We start from the raw sequence: 17,109 nt of genomic DNA on the forward strand, positions 1-17,109 counted from the left end.
CAGCTAGCAGGTTGGCTTGGGAGATGTGAAGGGGGTGAGCTGGTGAATGACGGGTAAAGAGAGCAGATAGGGAAGATGAGTCTAGATGATGGAGAGACCTGAAACCAACGGTGAGGAGTTTACGCTCGATGCAAAAAGACCCAGAGAGCCAGTGAAGGGTTTTGATAGAGAGGTGGGCTCAAACAAAAACAGTCAAATGTTGGGAGATCATGCAGCCGATAGGACAGCCTCATACATGGCAGTTAGGAGAGGGGTTGTTCTCCTCCAGCAGAAGCTTTGGGAAGATCGTGATACTGAAATCCATGATCACAGACAGGAACTGCAAAGAGCATACATATGATCAGCCCAGTAAGGGACTATCTTTGTACACCCATGGTATGGAATGGGTATGTACATATATAGAGTCCTGCTGTTGCTACAGTGGAAAGAGCACTGCTCCAAGAATCAGGTAACCTAGATTCTGGTTCCCATTCAGCCTGTTGGCGCTCTGCCATCAGCAGTGTTTCTTACCAAAGGACTACTTAGGACATTATGAAGGGTGGCCAGACTCAGCATGAATCCTGTAAATAAATGACCAATTTGGGTGGCAAAGAGTGCAGTGGTTACCAAGGCAACAGCCCCAGGTTATGGTGCTCAGGGATAATATCATCTCAATGCTGCGGAACATGGGGGCCTAACTGGTTCCTGCATGTAAATTAAAGAAAAATTCTGCTCTTCTCCCACTCCCTTCTGCCTTGCCCTTGCATTTAAACCCTTTATTCACCCCACCCTCAGCCCCACAGCACATATCCATATCCAGAATTTAATGTCTGTCTCCCCCTCTAGACTGTAAACTTCTTCTGTGCAGGGAAAGTGTCTATCAAATCTGCTATATTTGTACTCTCCCAAGTTCACAGTACAGTGCTCCAAACACAGTAAGTGCTCAATAAATATCATTGATTGACTGATTGATAATGTGTTGCACCCCTGCCAGCCTACTCATCTGTTGCACTCTGTGCCCTAGTGGGAAAATGGCAGGCAGGGATTATCAATTCCTCTACTCAGATTCTCACTTCCGAAGACTCAGAGAAGAGGTTCATCCATCATACTCTTTTACATGTATACATTAATTGATGGTATTCATTGAGAGGCTACTGCGCATGCAACATTGTACTATACACTTGGGAGAGGATACTGAAAGCAAAAAGAATGATCCTAGGCCACAGGAGGCATATATGTATATCCTGAGGACTAAGATCATTCCTTTGTTTCCAATGTGTGTGTTTGTGTGTGTGTATATATAATACAACTACCCGTTTTTCACTAAACTCTACTGTCAATCTTACCAAAGTCTTGAGATACAGTAGTAGTATTATTGTATATATACATATATGTATATATGAAATACACCTATGTGAGCATGATACACACAAACCCAATGCTTACATTGACCTTTTGCTAAATCCATACAATAATCTCTAAGTGAAGTATCTAGACAAAATGGATTCCAAAGGCAATGGAACAAGAATATCTCTGCTTTCTTCCAGAAGCTGAATCACTACCAAATGTTCCATTCACCTTGGATGTCCTCAAAACTCAATCTCTCCTTTCTCTCCCTTTAAGAGATCTGATCGACAGGATTGTCTAGGCCCCAGTGATGTGAAAAAAAGTTTGAAAAATAAGCTCTTTGGCTTTCTTTTTAGTGATTGCTTATTATAAATCCTTTGTTAGGAGTCATTTGTTACTTATTTGGTTAGAAGTTTCTTACTTGACTTCCAAAGCAAGCTGCACAGCTCTTGTTTTACCAGTATAGGTCAAGAGAGTGAATAAAAAAAAAAAATCAAAAAGCAGCCTAGCAAATCGCAATGAAAATTGAGTGAAGCCAAGACCTGGTGCTGCAGAAATAGGATCTTGCAAAATCCCCTGCCTGTCAGTCTTTCAGAAAGAGATTTCTTTAGTTTCCTTCCCAATCTTCCAATAGTTGTTCTTTAAAAATGTACCTTTCATTTAAAAATCAGTAATCTGATTCTTTGAATGGAGCTGCATTGAAATCCTGTCATGTAAACACTTGTGCAAATATGAGTTGTCTCTCATACAATACCAAAATGAGGGCAGAAATGGTGTTATCAGCAGTCACAGCAATCATCTTTACTTTTGTTGTCAGCTTCAAATCATCTTTCTATCTAAAGAGGATTCAAATGGTGGAGAGAGGAAACAGATACAAATAGAGCAAGAGGGATGAAAAGGGTAAACTCCTAGAGATTTCCCTCTTCGATCTCAAGTTTCCCCCTATTTTCCTAGGTGCTCTCTCATCCCTCTCAGCTCTCTCAAGAGGAGATCCCTCTCCTACTTTTGAAATTGAATCTCTCTACCTTATTAAAACAGGTGTCCCCCTTTCTTCCCTACCTGACTGCTATCTTCAACCACTCTCCTCCTTACTCTTCATTTTCAAATACACCCACATATCTCCTATCCTAAAAAACCCTACTTCCATCCCACTGTCCCTTCCAGCTATCATCCTTCTCCCGCTCTTATGATTCCTGTCCAAGCTCCTTGAAGGAGTTGTTGACTCCCGCCTCCTCCACTACCTCGCCTCCAATTCTCTCCTTGATGCTCTGCCATCTTTCTTCCACCTCCTCCTTCACACAAACTGCTCTGACATCAGTGATGACCTCCTTGCCAAATCCAGTGGACTCTGCTTCATCTAAGTCCTCCTAAAGATCTCAGCAATCTTTGACACTGTAGGTCACCCCCTTCTCCTGGAATCATTAGGAATTGCTAACCTTTGGTTCTGGGACAATGCCCTTTTCTGATTCTCCTCTTTGGCCACTTCATGGGCTGTTTCATTAGCTCTTCCTCTGCTTTCCTCCCCATACCTGTGGGTGTCCCTCAAGGTTCAGTTCTACATTCCATTATTTTCTCAATCTACACCCACTCTTTTTGGAAGCTCAGTTGTTCCCAAGCCTCCATCTACCATTTCAACACCGATGACTCCCAAATCTACCTTACTAGCCCTGATGTCTTTCTTTCTCTGCAATCTCACATTTCTTCCTGCTTTAACGACCTCTCTACATAGATTTTTCACCAACAGCTCAAAGTCAACATGTCCAAAACTGAACTCTTCATCTTCCCTCCAAACCACCTCCTCCCTAAACCCTTTCCATCAGTACTTATAAAACCACTACCCTCCCTGTCTCACGAGCCCAGAACAATGCCGGTATCCTTGACTTCTCTCTCTGTTCAACCCACACATTTAGTTAGTCACCAAATCCTGTCAGTTCTATCTTCACAATATCTCTAGAATCCATGCCTTTCTCTCCATCCAAACTGTAACCACGTTGGTCCAAGCCCTTGTTACACCCCATCTCGACTACTGCATCAGCCTTCTTGCTGACCTGCCTCCAGCCTCTCTCCTCTTCAGTCCACACTTCACTCAGCGGCTCATATCATTTTTGTAAAACATCATAAAACATTTTGTAAAACATTTCCCCACAGTTCCAAAACCTATAATGGTTGCCCATTCCTCTCCTTAACAAGTAGAAACTTGGGACCATCAGCTTTAAGTAACTCAATCAGCTCTCTCCCTTCTACTTATCCTTGCTCCTCTTTCACTAAAACCCAGCCTATACACTTCACTTATCTATCATCAACCTACTCACAGTGCCTCAATTTCATCTCTCTAGCCACTGACCTCTGGCTCTCCCTCTTGCCTGGAACACCCTCACTTGCTCATATCTGACAGACCATATGCTTTCGCCATCTCCAAACCCCTACTAAAATCTAGTGGAAAAAGCACAGGCCTGGGAGTCAGAGGTCCTGGGTTCTAATCCTGGCTCTGCCATTTGTCTAAATCTGCCTTCAATCTTATCCACTTCTGCCCTCTCCACTGCCCCACAACAATACTTCTCCTTCCTAATTCACTCCCGCACCCACTGCCCCCACCAGCTGCTCCAGACTTTTAACTCCTTTCTCAAACTTTCTGTCCCCCACCTCCACCACCTCTTTCCTTTATGACTTGGGAACACACTTCATCATCAAAGTTGAAACTATCAAGCGTTATCTCCCTAAAATCTCTTCTGCTCCTCTTAAATCCCCATCCCCCATGACCCTCTTTGACTCTCCCTATATTCCCTGCAATAACTCAAGATGAAATCTCTCATCTCCTTACTAAATCTACCCCTTCCACCTGTGCTTCTGACTCCATCCCTTCATACCTTTTTAAAACACTCGGTCTCTCCCTTCTTACCTCCTTGACTACCATCTTCAACTCTTCATTATCTAATGGCTTCTTCTTCGCTACTTTCAAACATGCTATGAATCCCCTACCCTAAAAAGAACCCCTCCCTTTACCCCACAGATCCCTCCAGTTATTACCCCATCTTTCTCCTATCATTTATCTCCAAACTTCTTGAGGGAGTTGTTTACAACCACTGTCTTCACTTCCAATCCCCCAATTCTCTACTAGTTCTCCTATTCATTCATTCATTCAATTGTATTTATTGAGCGCTTACTGTGTGCAGAGCACTGTACAAAGCGCTTGGGAAGTACAGGTTGGCAACATATAGAGACGGTCCCTACCCAACAGTGGGCTCACAGTCTACAATCTGGCTTCCACAGAAACACCTCTCTCTAAGGTAACCAATGACCTTCATATTGTCAAATCTGATGACCTCTACTCCATCCTAATCCTCTTAGACCCCTCACCCTACCTTAATATTGTAGGCCGTCCCCTTCCCCTTTTCTATGCCCACTCTCTTGGAGAACTCATTTGCTTCAATTACCGTTTCCCAAATCTACACCCTTTAGCCCTGACCTCTCTTGTTCCCTGCAATCTCACATTTCCTCCTGCCTTCAAGACATAGCTACTTGGATGTCCTGCAGATGCCTCAAATTAAACATGTCCAAAACTGAACTCCTTATCTTCCCATGCAAACCCCATCGTTCCCCTATCTTTCCCACTTCTGTAGACAACACCAGTATCCTCCCTATCTCACAAGTCCATAACCTTGTCATTATCTTCAACTTATCTCTCTCATTCCACCACATATTCAATCTTTCACCAAATCCTGCTGGTTCTACCTTTACAGCTACCATGCTGATCCAAGCACTTATTCTATCCCATCTTGACTACTGCATCAGCCTCCTTATTGACCTCTCAGCCTCCTGTCTCTCCCCACTCCAATCCATACTTCACTCTGCTGCACAGATCATTTATCAATCAATCAATCAATCAATCAATCGTATTTATTGAGCGCTTACTATGTGCAGAGCACTGTACTAAGCACTTGGGAAGTACAAATTGGCAACACATAGAGACAGTCCCTACCCAACAGTGGGCTCACAGTCTAAAAACATTATCAACAAAAGCATTCAGGTCATGTCTCCTCACTCCTCAAGAACCTCCAATGGCTGCCCATCTACCTCCACAGCAAACAGAAACTCCTTATCATCGCTTTTAAAGCACTCAGTTAGCTTGCCCCATACTACTTCACTAATCTCCTACTACAGCCCAACCCGCACACTCCACTCTTCTAGTGCCCTGATCTCATCTATCTCGCCACAGACCCTTTCCCACGTCCTCCCCTAGCTTGGAACTCCCTTTCCCTCCATATACATACACCAAACCACCACTCTCTCAAACTTTATAGCATCATTAAGGTCACATCTTCTGCAAGAAGTGTTCCCCAATTAAGCCCTCTTTTCCCCAGCTTGGTCTCACTTCTGTGTTTTCTATGCACTTGGATCTGTGACCGTTGGAGATTTAATATTAACCCCAGCCCCACAGCACTTATGTACACATCTTTCAATTATTATAAATTACTTATTTATTCATATTAACAACTGTCTCCCTCTCTAGACTGTAAGTGCATTATGGACAGTGAATGCGTCTGCTAATTCCATTGTATTGTACTCTCCCAAGTGCTTGATATAGTGCTTTACACATAGTAAGCACTTAATTAATATGATTGTTTTATTGACTGCCTGCTTTGTGACTTTTGGAAGTCATTTAACTTCTCTGAGCCTCAGTTACCTCATCTGTACAATAAAGATGAAGAATATGAGTTATTTTGTGGGACAGGGACTATGTCCAACCAATTACCTTGTATCTACCCCAGTGGTTAGTACAGTGCCTGACACACAGTAAGTGCTTAACAAATACCATTATTATTATTACTGTTATTATTAATAATAATTAAATGCTATTGATTGAGCAGAGCTCACTTTAGGACTGCTCTTTCTATCAATTAATAGTATTTATTAAACACTCACCCTGGGCAGAGCATTGTACTAAGTGCTTGGGAAAGTACAATAGAGTTAGTAGACATAATCCTTGCCCTCAATCAATCAATCAATCATATTTATTGAGCACTTACTGTGTGCAGAGCACTGTACTAAGCGCTTGGGAAGTACAAGTTGGCAACATATAGAGACGGTCCCTACCCAATAGTGGGCTTACAGTCTAGAAGGGTGAGACAGAGAACAAAACAAAACACATTAACAAAATAAAATAAATAGAATAAATATGTACAAGTAAAATAAATAGAGTAATAAATACGTGCAAACATATACATACATACAGGTGCTGTGGGGAAGGGAAGGAGGTAAGGTGGGGGGATGGAGAGGGGGAGGAGGGGGAGAGGAAGGAGGGGGCTCAGTCTGGGAAGGCCTCCTGGAGGAGGTGAGCTCTCAGTAGGGTCTTGAAGGGAGGAAGAGAGCTAGCTTGGCGGATGTGGGGAGAGAGGGCATTCCAGGCCAGGGGGATGACATGGGCTGGGGGTCGATGGTGGGACAGGTGAGAACGAGGCACAGTGAGGAGATTAGCAGCAGAGGAGCAGAGGGTGTGGGCTGGGCTATAGAAGGAGAGAAGGGAGGAGAGGTAGGAGGGGGCGAGGTGATGGACAGCCTTGAAGCCGAGGGTGAGGAGTTTCTGCCTGATGCGTAGGTTGATTGGTAGCCACTGGAGATTTTTGAGGAGGGGAGTAACATGCCCAGAGCGTTTCTGGACAAAGACAATCCAGAAGTGGCATAAAGTATGGATTGAAGTGGGGAGAGACAAGAAGATGGGAGATCAGGGAGGAGGCTAATACAGTAGTCCAGACGGGATAGGATGAGAGCTTGAACGAGCAGGGTAGCAGTTTGGATGGAGAGGAAAGGGCGGATCTTGGCAATGTTGCACAGCTGAGGCCGGCAGGTTTTGGTGATGGCTTGGATGTGAGGGGTGAACGAGAGGGCGGAGTCGAGGATGACACCTAGGTTGCGGGCCTGTGAGACGGGAAGGATGGTAGTGCTGTCAACAGTGATGGGAAAGTCAGGGAGAGGGCAGGGTTTGGGAGGGAAGACAAGGAGTTCAGTCTTGGACATGTTGAGTTTTAGGTGGCGGGCAGACATCCAGATGGAGATGTCCTGAAGGCAGGAGGAGATGTGAGCCTGGAGGGAGGGTGAGAGAGCAGGGGCAGAGATGTAGATTTGTGTGTCACCAGTGTAGAGATGATAGTTTAAGCCGTGGGAGTGAATGAGGTCACCAAGGGAGTGAGTGTAGATCGAGAACAGAAGGAGACCAAGAACTGAACCTTGAGGAACCCCTACAGTAAGGGGATGGGAGGCGGAGGAGGAGCCTGCAAAAGAGACTGAGAATGAACGACCGGAGAGATAAGAGGAGAACCAGGAGAGGACGGAGTCAGTGAAGCCAATGTTGGATAGCGTGTTGAGGAGGAGTTTAGGAGAAGGATCCCAAACTCAAGGAGTTTAGAGTGTAGTGGGGGGTCAGACATTAAAATTACAGATGTGTGGGGGAATAACCAATTTTAAAATAAGTATGACAGTGCAGTGGAGGAGGTGTGGAGACCTCAATCTGCTTGGTAGAATCCAGAAAAGAACAGAGTCTCAAGAGTATACTAGCCCTCCAGAAGCATCTAGAGAAGCAGCGTGGCTCAGTGGAAAGAGCATGGGCTTTGGAGTCAGAGGTCATGGGTTCAAACCCCGGCTCCACCAATTGTCAGCTGTGTGACTTTGGGCAATCACTTAACTTTTCTGTGCCTCAGTTACCTCATCTGTAAAATGGGGATTAAGACTGTGAGTCCCCGAGGGACAACCTGATCACCTTGTAACCTCCCCAGCACTTAGAACAGTGCTTTGCACATAGTAAGCGCTTAATAAATGCCATTATAATTATTATTAGTGAGGGAAGACAGACCTTAAAGTGAATTACATAAAGGAAAGCATCTTAGTATATGGATACATACAGGAAATGATCTTGTTTTTTATTTATTTTAGATCTAAATTTAGAATCTCCTGGACAGTATTCCTTGTTATACCACCAAGGAACACAAATTCATATTTCCTCTAAGTCCTTGGAGTTCTCAGTTTATTTACTAATTTCCTCACTTTAACAGGATCTGCTAGTCAGAACTCAAAGGGAAACATAAGTTAACTGCCCATCTACCTAGTCAGTTTGCTTTTCACCTTGAGACACAGAAAACTGTGTGTGAAAAGATTAGGAAGACCTGTTTCACTCTTAGCATATGTGACAACCATGGTCTAAATTAGTTTACAGTGAATCATCAGATTGCATCTGAGACAAGGCAAGTATCAAAAGTGGATAGAACTCTAGTTGTCACTACAATGCTCTCTGTGTAGTTAAGGAGTTTTTCAAAGTGTGTGTGAGTGTGTGTGTGTGTGCGTGTGTGTCGCACGTGCATGTGAGTCCTTTCTTTGGGTTCCAAAGAAGCTATTTAGACTTGTAGACTCTAGGCTCCTCTGTAGACTGTAAAATCCTTGTGGGGCCAGAACTGCATTATACCACCTCCATGGTTCTTCCAACTATTATGTTTAACTTTCCCAAGTGCTTAGTACAGTGCTCTTTGTCTATTCTTCCACCATCTCGATAAACTAGGCAATTGCAGAGATTAATCAATCAATCAATGGTATTTATTCAGCGTTTCTCATGTGCAGACCCCTTTATTAAATGCTTGGGAGAGTACAATAAAGCAGAGTAGGGAGACACGTTCACAGCCCACAACGAGCTTAATAATGAATCCATTTTCAGTTGGGGAAACTGAGGTCCAGACTATGGCACGCCCATAGTCTGACAGCTAGTGGCAGGGCTCGGCCTAGAGAACAGATTGCCCAATCCAGAGCTCTATCCAGTAGACTTCCTTAGCATAAATTTTCCACACACTGGATATGAGAGGAACACAGAACAAACCCAGTTTCTGATGGTGAGGCAAAGCTGCAGTTGGAGTCAGGGGGTCAGGAAAGTAATGAATCTATAATCAATGCATCCCCAAAAGGCTATTTCCCAGGATACCTGACTTGCTTTGCCTAATATTAAAACAAAATATGGGAGAAATAGGTTCTAACAACTTCCAACTACCCATAAAAACACACCCACATTCTCAAAGTGTCAGTTCTATGGCTCACAAGCCCTTCCCTGTGTATGTCCCAAGTGATTGAGAAAAAGGCTAAGGCGTGGTTTCCACAAGGTTTTGTGTTTGCATTTGTGTGTATCACACACACACAAATACATACAGGCAGTATAGCAAATACAAAGCCTTATTAGAATCAACTTCTGCCACTTTCCCATCCAGATGCACCATCTCCCCCACTGAACCTGATGTTTTCTTTGATCCCATTTTGAAATGCACCTCAGGGAAAATGCCAGGATGGTTGTTTAGGCGCCTAACCTGAAGTTGGGCTGCAGGAGAAGATTTATAGAGAACAAAGCTGTGGGGAGGCCACAGGGCTCTGAGATAACATGAACAACACAGAGTTCTGCCAGCTGCCGCCTGCCACAGGCCAGAAATCTGCACTGAACGTTGAATGGCCTGAGTGAAAATGCACTCAATGAGTTCAAAAAGAGGTTGTAATGGAAGCAGTAAATGCTGAGGGTGGGGGGGTGAGGGGGAATCTGCTTCAACAGGACTATGCAATACAAAGTGAATTGGAAAGAGTCTGGTTAATTCAGGTGAAAGTCCCACTTTTCCCAGGTAATTTTTAAAATGTCATACTTTTTGGTAATAAATGTTTGTGTGACTGTGATTGGACCCCTTGGCCTTACATTGGCCTGGTGTTAATCAATCAATCAGTCTCATTTATTAAGCCCTTACTGTGTGTAGAGCTCTTGGGAGAGTAAAATGTAATAGAGTTGGTAGATACGTTCCCTGCCCACAATGAGCTTACAGTCTATAATAATTGTGGTAATAATAACAATAATAATAATAACTGTGGTATTCATTGAGTGCTTACTATGTGTCAGGCACTGTACTAAGCGCTGGGGTGGATGCAAGCAAATTGGGATGGACACAGTCCTTGTCCCATGTGAGGTTCACAGTCTCAATCCCCATTTTACAGATGACGTAACTGAGGGACAGAGAAGTAAAGTGACTGGCCCAAGGTCACACAGCAGACAAGTGGTGGAGCTGGGATTAGAACCCATGACCTTCTGACTCATGGGCCCATGCTCTATTCACTATGCCATGTTGCTTCTCATGGGGGAAAAGAGACAATATAAATGTAAAATGTATAAATGGAGAAGCAATGTGGTATAGTGGATAGAGTCTGAAGTCTGAAGCCTGGGAGTCTGAAGGACATGGGTCACACTCGCCTCCTTTGTGACCTTGGGCAAGTCATTTAACTTCTCTGTGCCAAAATTACCTCATCTGAAAAATGGGGATTAAGACTGTGGGCCCCATGGGGGACAGGGACAGTGTCCAACCTCATTACCTTGTATCTATCCCAGTGCTTAATACAGTGCCTGGCACTTAGTAGACACTTAACAAATACCACAATAATTATTATAAACAAATTACGGATATGTCCATAAGTGCTTTGGGGCTGAGTGAGGGGTGAGTAAAGGGTCCAAATCCAAGGGCAATGGTGACACAGAAGGAAGGGTGGATGCAGAGAAAGAAGTGAAAAGAGGAAATACAAAAAGCAAATTACATTTTCAGAGGGAAGCTTCCTTTCATCCCCTGGGAGGTGGAGCAAGACAATTTGGCAGAGAGCCAAATTAGGGCTCTGCAGGTGTGTTTTTAAGCTGAGTCCTCAGCCCCCACACTCACCTGTGCACGGGAACCACAAAGGGCCTGCAATAACAGCAAAGAATGCTGACCAGGCACTTATTTTAAGTGTTCTGATACACCAGAAAGGAGCAAGAAGTATCTCCCCTGATGTTGCACCTTAATCAAATTACGGTGTTTTAACAAACAATATCTGCCAGCGCCAATGAAAGCCCGTGACCCAGTAATTAAGGGAGCATAACTGTTCCACTGAGAGCAGCCCTAGAGGATGTTTACTTGATTCAGTTACCTGTTCTGCACCATACTCATGGCCATCCAGTCCAAAGGGTAAACGTTTTTCCCAATGAGGTCCTTAAACATGATAAACGTTTCCATCAAGAAGTCCTGGAATGATAAAAAGCACATTATAACTCTGAATCGCTACAGAAAATCGCCTCCAAAGCCAAGACAGAATTCTCTATCAGGTAAAAAAAAAAGAAAGCTATCATCCCAGAAAGCAAATCTTGTGAAACTGAAAAATGCAACTTGAAAAACTTTGTTCCCTGGAGCCATTGCACAAAGATCAGTGAAATAGGGAGAGAGAAAAAAATCCCTACAATAAGTCACTCCTGCTTCTGCTATTTGTTTTGTTTCTTCTATGGTATTTGTTAAGCACTTATTATGTACCAGGCACTGTACTAAGTGCTGGGGTTGGTACAAGCTAATCAGGTTGGACACAGTCCCTGTGTCCACATGTGGTTCACGGTATTAATCCCCATTTTACAGATGAGGTAACTGAGGCTTGGAGAAGTTAAGTGAGTTGCCCAAGGTCACACGGAAGACAAGTGGCAGATCTGGGATTTGAACCCAGGTCCTTCTGACTCCCAGACCTGTGCTCTACCCACCAGGCCATGATGCTTCTTGTGGCTGTTGGATGTGTAATTTTAAATTTATCATTCTAGGTATGTACTTGAAATAAAAACCCTACATTTTATGAAAGCATCTCAGCTCACTGCATGCAAAACTATCATTAAAATGAACCCACAATTAAAAGTTCAGTAAATATGACTCACACACACAAATTCATGAATAGATTGTACAAAATGCAACATGAAATTGTCTATCTCTTCTTTAAAATGAAGGTTAATACTACCCATTGATACACTGTATCCCAGGATTCTGAAGAAAACATCCTTCTCTACAGGATGCATAATATAGGATAGCAAAATGCTGAAGGACATTGCAATTCCAATCTCCAAAGGCAAGTCAATCCTTTTAGTTTTTAAAGAATAAAATGTCAAGTTTTCCAAAAATCTACACCCCTATGAGGTTCTCAAGGCTGGGGATTGGGGCTTCCTCTTCCGTGTCACTCCTGAAAATTTCTGATACTGACTAAATGAATGGGAAGCCTGTGGCCTAGTGGAAAGAGCCCGGGCCCGGGAGTCAGAGGACCTGGGTTCTAATCCCAGCTATGTCTCTTACCTGTTGCCTGTGACCGTGGGCAAGTCATTTCCTTCTCTGGCCTCAGTTTCCTCACTTGTAAAATGGGGAGTCAATATCTGTTCTTCCTCCTACTTAGACTGTGAGCGCAATGAGGGACAAGGACTGTCTGACCTGATTATCCTGTCTCTACCCCAGTCCTCCATACAATGCTTTTCACATAATGAGTACTTAACCAAAACCACCACTGTTGTTACCATGGACCCTTTACTATGCTTTAGCAATGACATAACTTATTCTTATTATTACTTTGTTCTTTCTAGCAGACGTCAGACACTACCTCACTCTAGTGCCTGACATCAGCTAGGAAGAACAAAGTGCACAAAATTACATATCTAAGTATCTGAGTTTATCTCAGCGTCCCCACACGCCTGCAGGCACCTCCATCCAAGGGGAGCCCCAGATAGGCAGCATATGGTTTGTGGGAGGATAACGTGTTTACATCAGAGCTGATATCACTCAGGCAGAGCAAGCGGGTTCTAGAAAAGGACCAGAGTTTTGGTTGAAAAAAATTCCAGAGCTCACAGAGAATTAAGTTTATTCAAGGTTTCCGAGTATCCTTGATTGAATTTCATGCCACTCCAGGTGAAATTAGGAGAAAGAACATCATCCTAATTGATGCAGAGATAAGGCACTGGCACTTATATTGATACTTGACTTACACGCTGCCCTCTCTGGTAGAGTAGAAGCCCCCTCAGCAGCACTGGCTGGATGTGCCAGAAAGATGCGGATGCTCCATTTATGGCAATAAAGCTTTTGCCCCAACAAAGCTCAGGGGTAACTAGTCAAAGAGGCTGTTCTGGCAGTGAAGACATTGTTCTGGAAAATGGCAGAGCTGCTGGCTGCATAGGTAGAAAAGCACTGGGCTGCTGCTTCTCAGTTTAGAAGGTGTTAATTTCTATTTTGAGCCTATCATATATGGCACAGAAAACAGAGTTAGATTCACACACACACACACACACACACACACACACACACACAAGTGCGCGCGTGGTGTAGGAGGGAGCTGTTCCAGAGCCTTTGAGGACGTGAGGACAAAACTGTTAAACGAAGTAGAAGCCAACTCCCTCCTCCTTATATTGCTCTTCCCTGCCTGGCAAAAGAAATTTTTTTTTCCAACAAGTCAAGAGGAAGCATCCCAGAAGGATTACACTAAGTACAGCAAATCTGCATGGGAAGAAGAAAGAAAAAGAAACTAAAAAAAAATGTTTCACATAAAATCCCATCCTCCTAAGATAGGCTCTTTGGGAATAGCAGATGGTGAGTCAGAAAAGTTCTGTTTTCCCCCAGTCCTGCTGACCCTCCGACTTCAGCCTGTGAGCAGGCAAGCTAGATCTGGTTCCTCCCACACCCACCTGCTATGGCAGGGCCCGCACAGGGTTGCGGGTCCCTTCCTGGAAGGGAGTTCCACCCTCCTCTCCTACATCCCTTCATATTCGATCACTCAGGATGTGGGATGGAAAACAGTTTCTGACTCTTGTCCTGATCTTTGGTTCAAAGTCTGCATCACCGATCATAGCTGGTTTGATGATGAGATGCTTAAAACCACTAAATAGCCTCCTGTAAACTGTAAACTCATTGTGGGTGTCTCATGTTGTTATATTGTATTCTACCAAGCATAATATATCCCACCTATTTTTCCACCTATGGCGTTCGAGGCTTGGAAAGACAATACTTAAGAGCTGGGAAAGGAGAAGTTTCGCTTCATGCAGAAAATAGTACTGTTTGTTATTCCACCTTAGGCCTTCAAGGTCTTTTATAGAGAATTTAGAGAACATATACAAGGTGGAAAAGGAGAAATGTACTTCACTTGAACAATCTCCTGCTTAAATTTGTCTACCTAAGGCCTTCAAGGCATTAAAAGACAATATATGAGATAGAAAAAGGAGAAATCTGCTCCATTCAAAAACTGGCTTGATAATTTTCCTACTTAAGGTCTTCAAGGTCTGAAAAGAGCATAGATGGGATTAAAAAAGGAGATACCGGCTTCATGTAAACACTATTCTAATGTACTGTCCAAGGTCTTCAAGGCCTGAAGAGAAATATATGAAGCTGGAAAAGGAAAAATTTGCTTCATGCAGACACATCTGTGCATTAGTCCACTTCAAGCCTTCAAGGCCTTTTAATTGAGAGTGATTCAAGATTATCTGTGGTGAAAAAGGAGAAGTTCGCTTCATGCAAACAACCTTCTGCTTTTATTCTTCTACCTCAGGTCTTCAAGGCCTAAAAAGAACATATTTGATATGGAAAAAGAGAAATCTCCTTTTCGTAAAATCTCTCCTGTCAGTGTGTCCACCTAAGATCATCAAGACCTGATGAGAAAATATATGAACTGGAAAATGATAAATTTTCTTCATACAGAAATGTCTCCTGAAAAGAACTGCAGCTGCAGCCTTCAAGGCCTTTTAATTGAGAATGAATGAATAAGGAATTTATTTATATGGTTGCTACTGATGTCTGTCTACTTGTTTTGTTATGTTGTCTGTCTCCCCTTTTCTAGACTGCAGGCCCGCTGTTGGGTAGGGATTGTCTCTATTTGTTGCCCAATTGTACTTTCCAAGTGCTACGTACAGTGCTCTGAATACAGTAAGAGCTCAATAAATACAATTGAATGATTGAATTAGTAGAGTTTTCTGCACTAAATAATCAACAAATACGACTGACTGACTGATTTCCACCCACTTCTGTTCCTTCTCAATCCCAATCCCTGTTATGGATTCCAGAAGCCTTGGGTGAAAGAGAAAAAGGAAATGACAATAAATACTGCCAGCTTCCTTGTATTTTCTGCCTTCTTTCTTTCTGCTTTCTGCTTTCTTTCTTTCATCCTCCTCTTCCCATTATCATTTCACTCCTGGCTAAAGACAGAGAAACTACTACTAACTAGAAGCAGAGGGGTCTAGTGGAAAGAGCTCCGGCCTAGGAGAGGCTCTAGGTTCTAATCCCGGCTCTGTCACTTGCCTGCTGTCTAATTTTAAGCAAGTAGTCACTTAACTTCTCTGATCCTCACTTTCCTCATCTGTAAAATATGGATAAAATACTTGTCCCTGTTACTTAGACTGCAAGTCAATTTTGGGACAGGTACTTCTGCCTGATCTGATTATCTTGTATCTATGCCAGCACCTAGTACAATGCTCTAAAAATAGTAAGCACTTAACTAATACCATAATTATTACTATTATTAATAGACTGTGAGCCCGTTGTTGGGTAGGGATTGTCTCGGTTGATGAATTGTACTTTCCAAGGGTTTAGTACAGTCCTCTGAACAGTAAGCTCTCAATAAATGATTGAAATAATGAATAAGTGCTTACAATGTGTTGGGCACTTTACTAAGCACTGAGGTAAATATAAGGTAAGCAGGTTGAACACAATCCCCATAGGGCTCACAGTCTTAATCCCCATTTTTCAAATGAGGTACTTGACACTCAAAATTAAGTGACTTGCCCTAGGTCACACAGTAGAAAAATAACGGAGTCGTGATTAGAGCCCAGGTCCACTGACTCCCAAGGCCAAACTCTTTCCACTAGGTGTAATGATTATAAGGATCTGAGCCCATGGAGTATGAACTAGGACTGAATGGATGAACTAAACAGGTCAGAGTGGACCCTAGGGAGAGGTGTAGAAACAGGAGATGGGGGTTAGAGAATTCACACACAAAATACAACTCAGACTTGAGTTCTCCTTGCACAATCCTGGCATCTTTCAAGAGGTACCTTAGGTAGTCAGTAAGTCGTGTTTATTGAACACTTGCTGTTTGCAGAACACTGTACTTAGTGCTGGGAGAGTACAATATAACAATACATGAGACACATTTCCTGCCCACAACGAGCTTATAGTCTAGAGGGGGGAGAAAGACGTTAATATAAATAAATAAAATTACAGATATGTATGTAAATGCTTTGGGGCTGGGAGGTGGGATGAATGGAGAGAGCAAGCCAAGGCCCCAGTTCTGAGTTCTTCCCCTACTCTACCCATTAGTGGACCAGACCAGAAGGAGATATGGAGAGTCCATGAAACTGGACAAAGAGCTCAGAGGCTTTCCTTCTCTCTAAAGGCCATGCCCAGGCTTAAGAGTGGGGGCTTGTGTGTTTTACAACTTTTTCAGGGGCCCTTTCAAAGCTCTGGGAAACACTTCACAGTAAAGATATCTCAAGTGTCAGATCTTCATTTTGCGATGGTCCCTCTCACTTCATCGTGACTGTTCCTTATGTAGACAGAGGCAGAGAGACACTCACAGCCACTCTGACATGTTGCTTGCTGCATGAAGAACCACTTTATTGATGAAGAACATTATAGATATCACCATAACTATGAAAAGAGTTCAATAGCTCTTGATTATCAGTTTCGAAGCAGTGAAGGATTGCTGCATATTACATTTTGGGTTAATGACCCAATTCTTCAGTGATGGCATGTGCTGTGGGTAATTGTAAAGCTGGTGCTCCTGAGAACAAAATACTTCAGGAATGAATGACGAGAACACCTACAATAGCTACTGCCCCAACCCAGAGCCCCCACTTACTCACCACAAGTTCTGAGCTTGTATGGAACGTCTCTATGTATGATGTGTAATGGTGGTCATCCATTTGGTTTAAGATGGCTGTCATACATGCCACAAAGTGACTCTGTCAGAAACAAA

The 17,109-nt window shown here is 43.2% G+C and overlaps 1 protein-coding gene across 1 annotated transcript in view; it reads right to left on the reverse strand.

The window, feature by feature from the left end:
• The window catches only part of LOC119949834 (dedicator of cytokinesis protein 2-like), a 381,064-nt gene that overhangs the window by 65,043 nt on the left and 298,912 nt on the right, over positions 1-17,109 (reverse strand). Inside the window, exons 40-41 of the mRNA XM_038771675.1 lie at positions 16,997-17,095; positions 11,287-11,381 (exon numbers count right to left, since the gene is read on the reverse strand). Coding sequence (XP_038627603.1) covers positions 11,287-11,381; positions 16,997-17,095 — 194 coding nt within the window. The remainder of the gene's footprint in view (positions 1-11,286; positions 11,382-16,996; positions 17,096-17,109) is intronic.

The sequence above is a fragment of the Tachyglossus aculeatus genome, chromosome X1 (assembly GCF_015852505.1).
Source record: "Tachyglossus aculeatus isolate mTacAcu1 chromosome X1, mTacAcu1.pri, whole genome shotgun sequence".
NCBI lineage: Eukaryota > Metazoa > Chordata > Mammalia > Monotremata > Tachyglossidae > Tachyglossus > Tachyglossus aculeatus.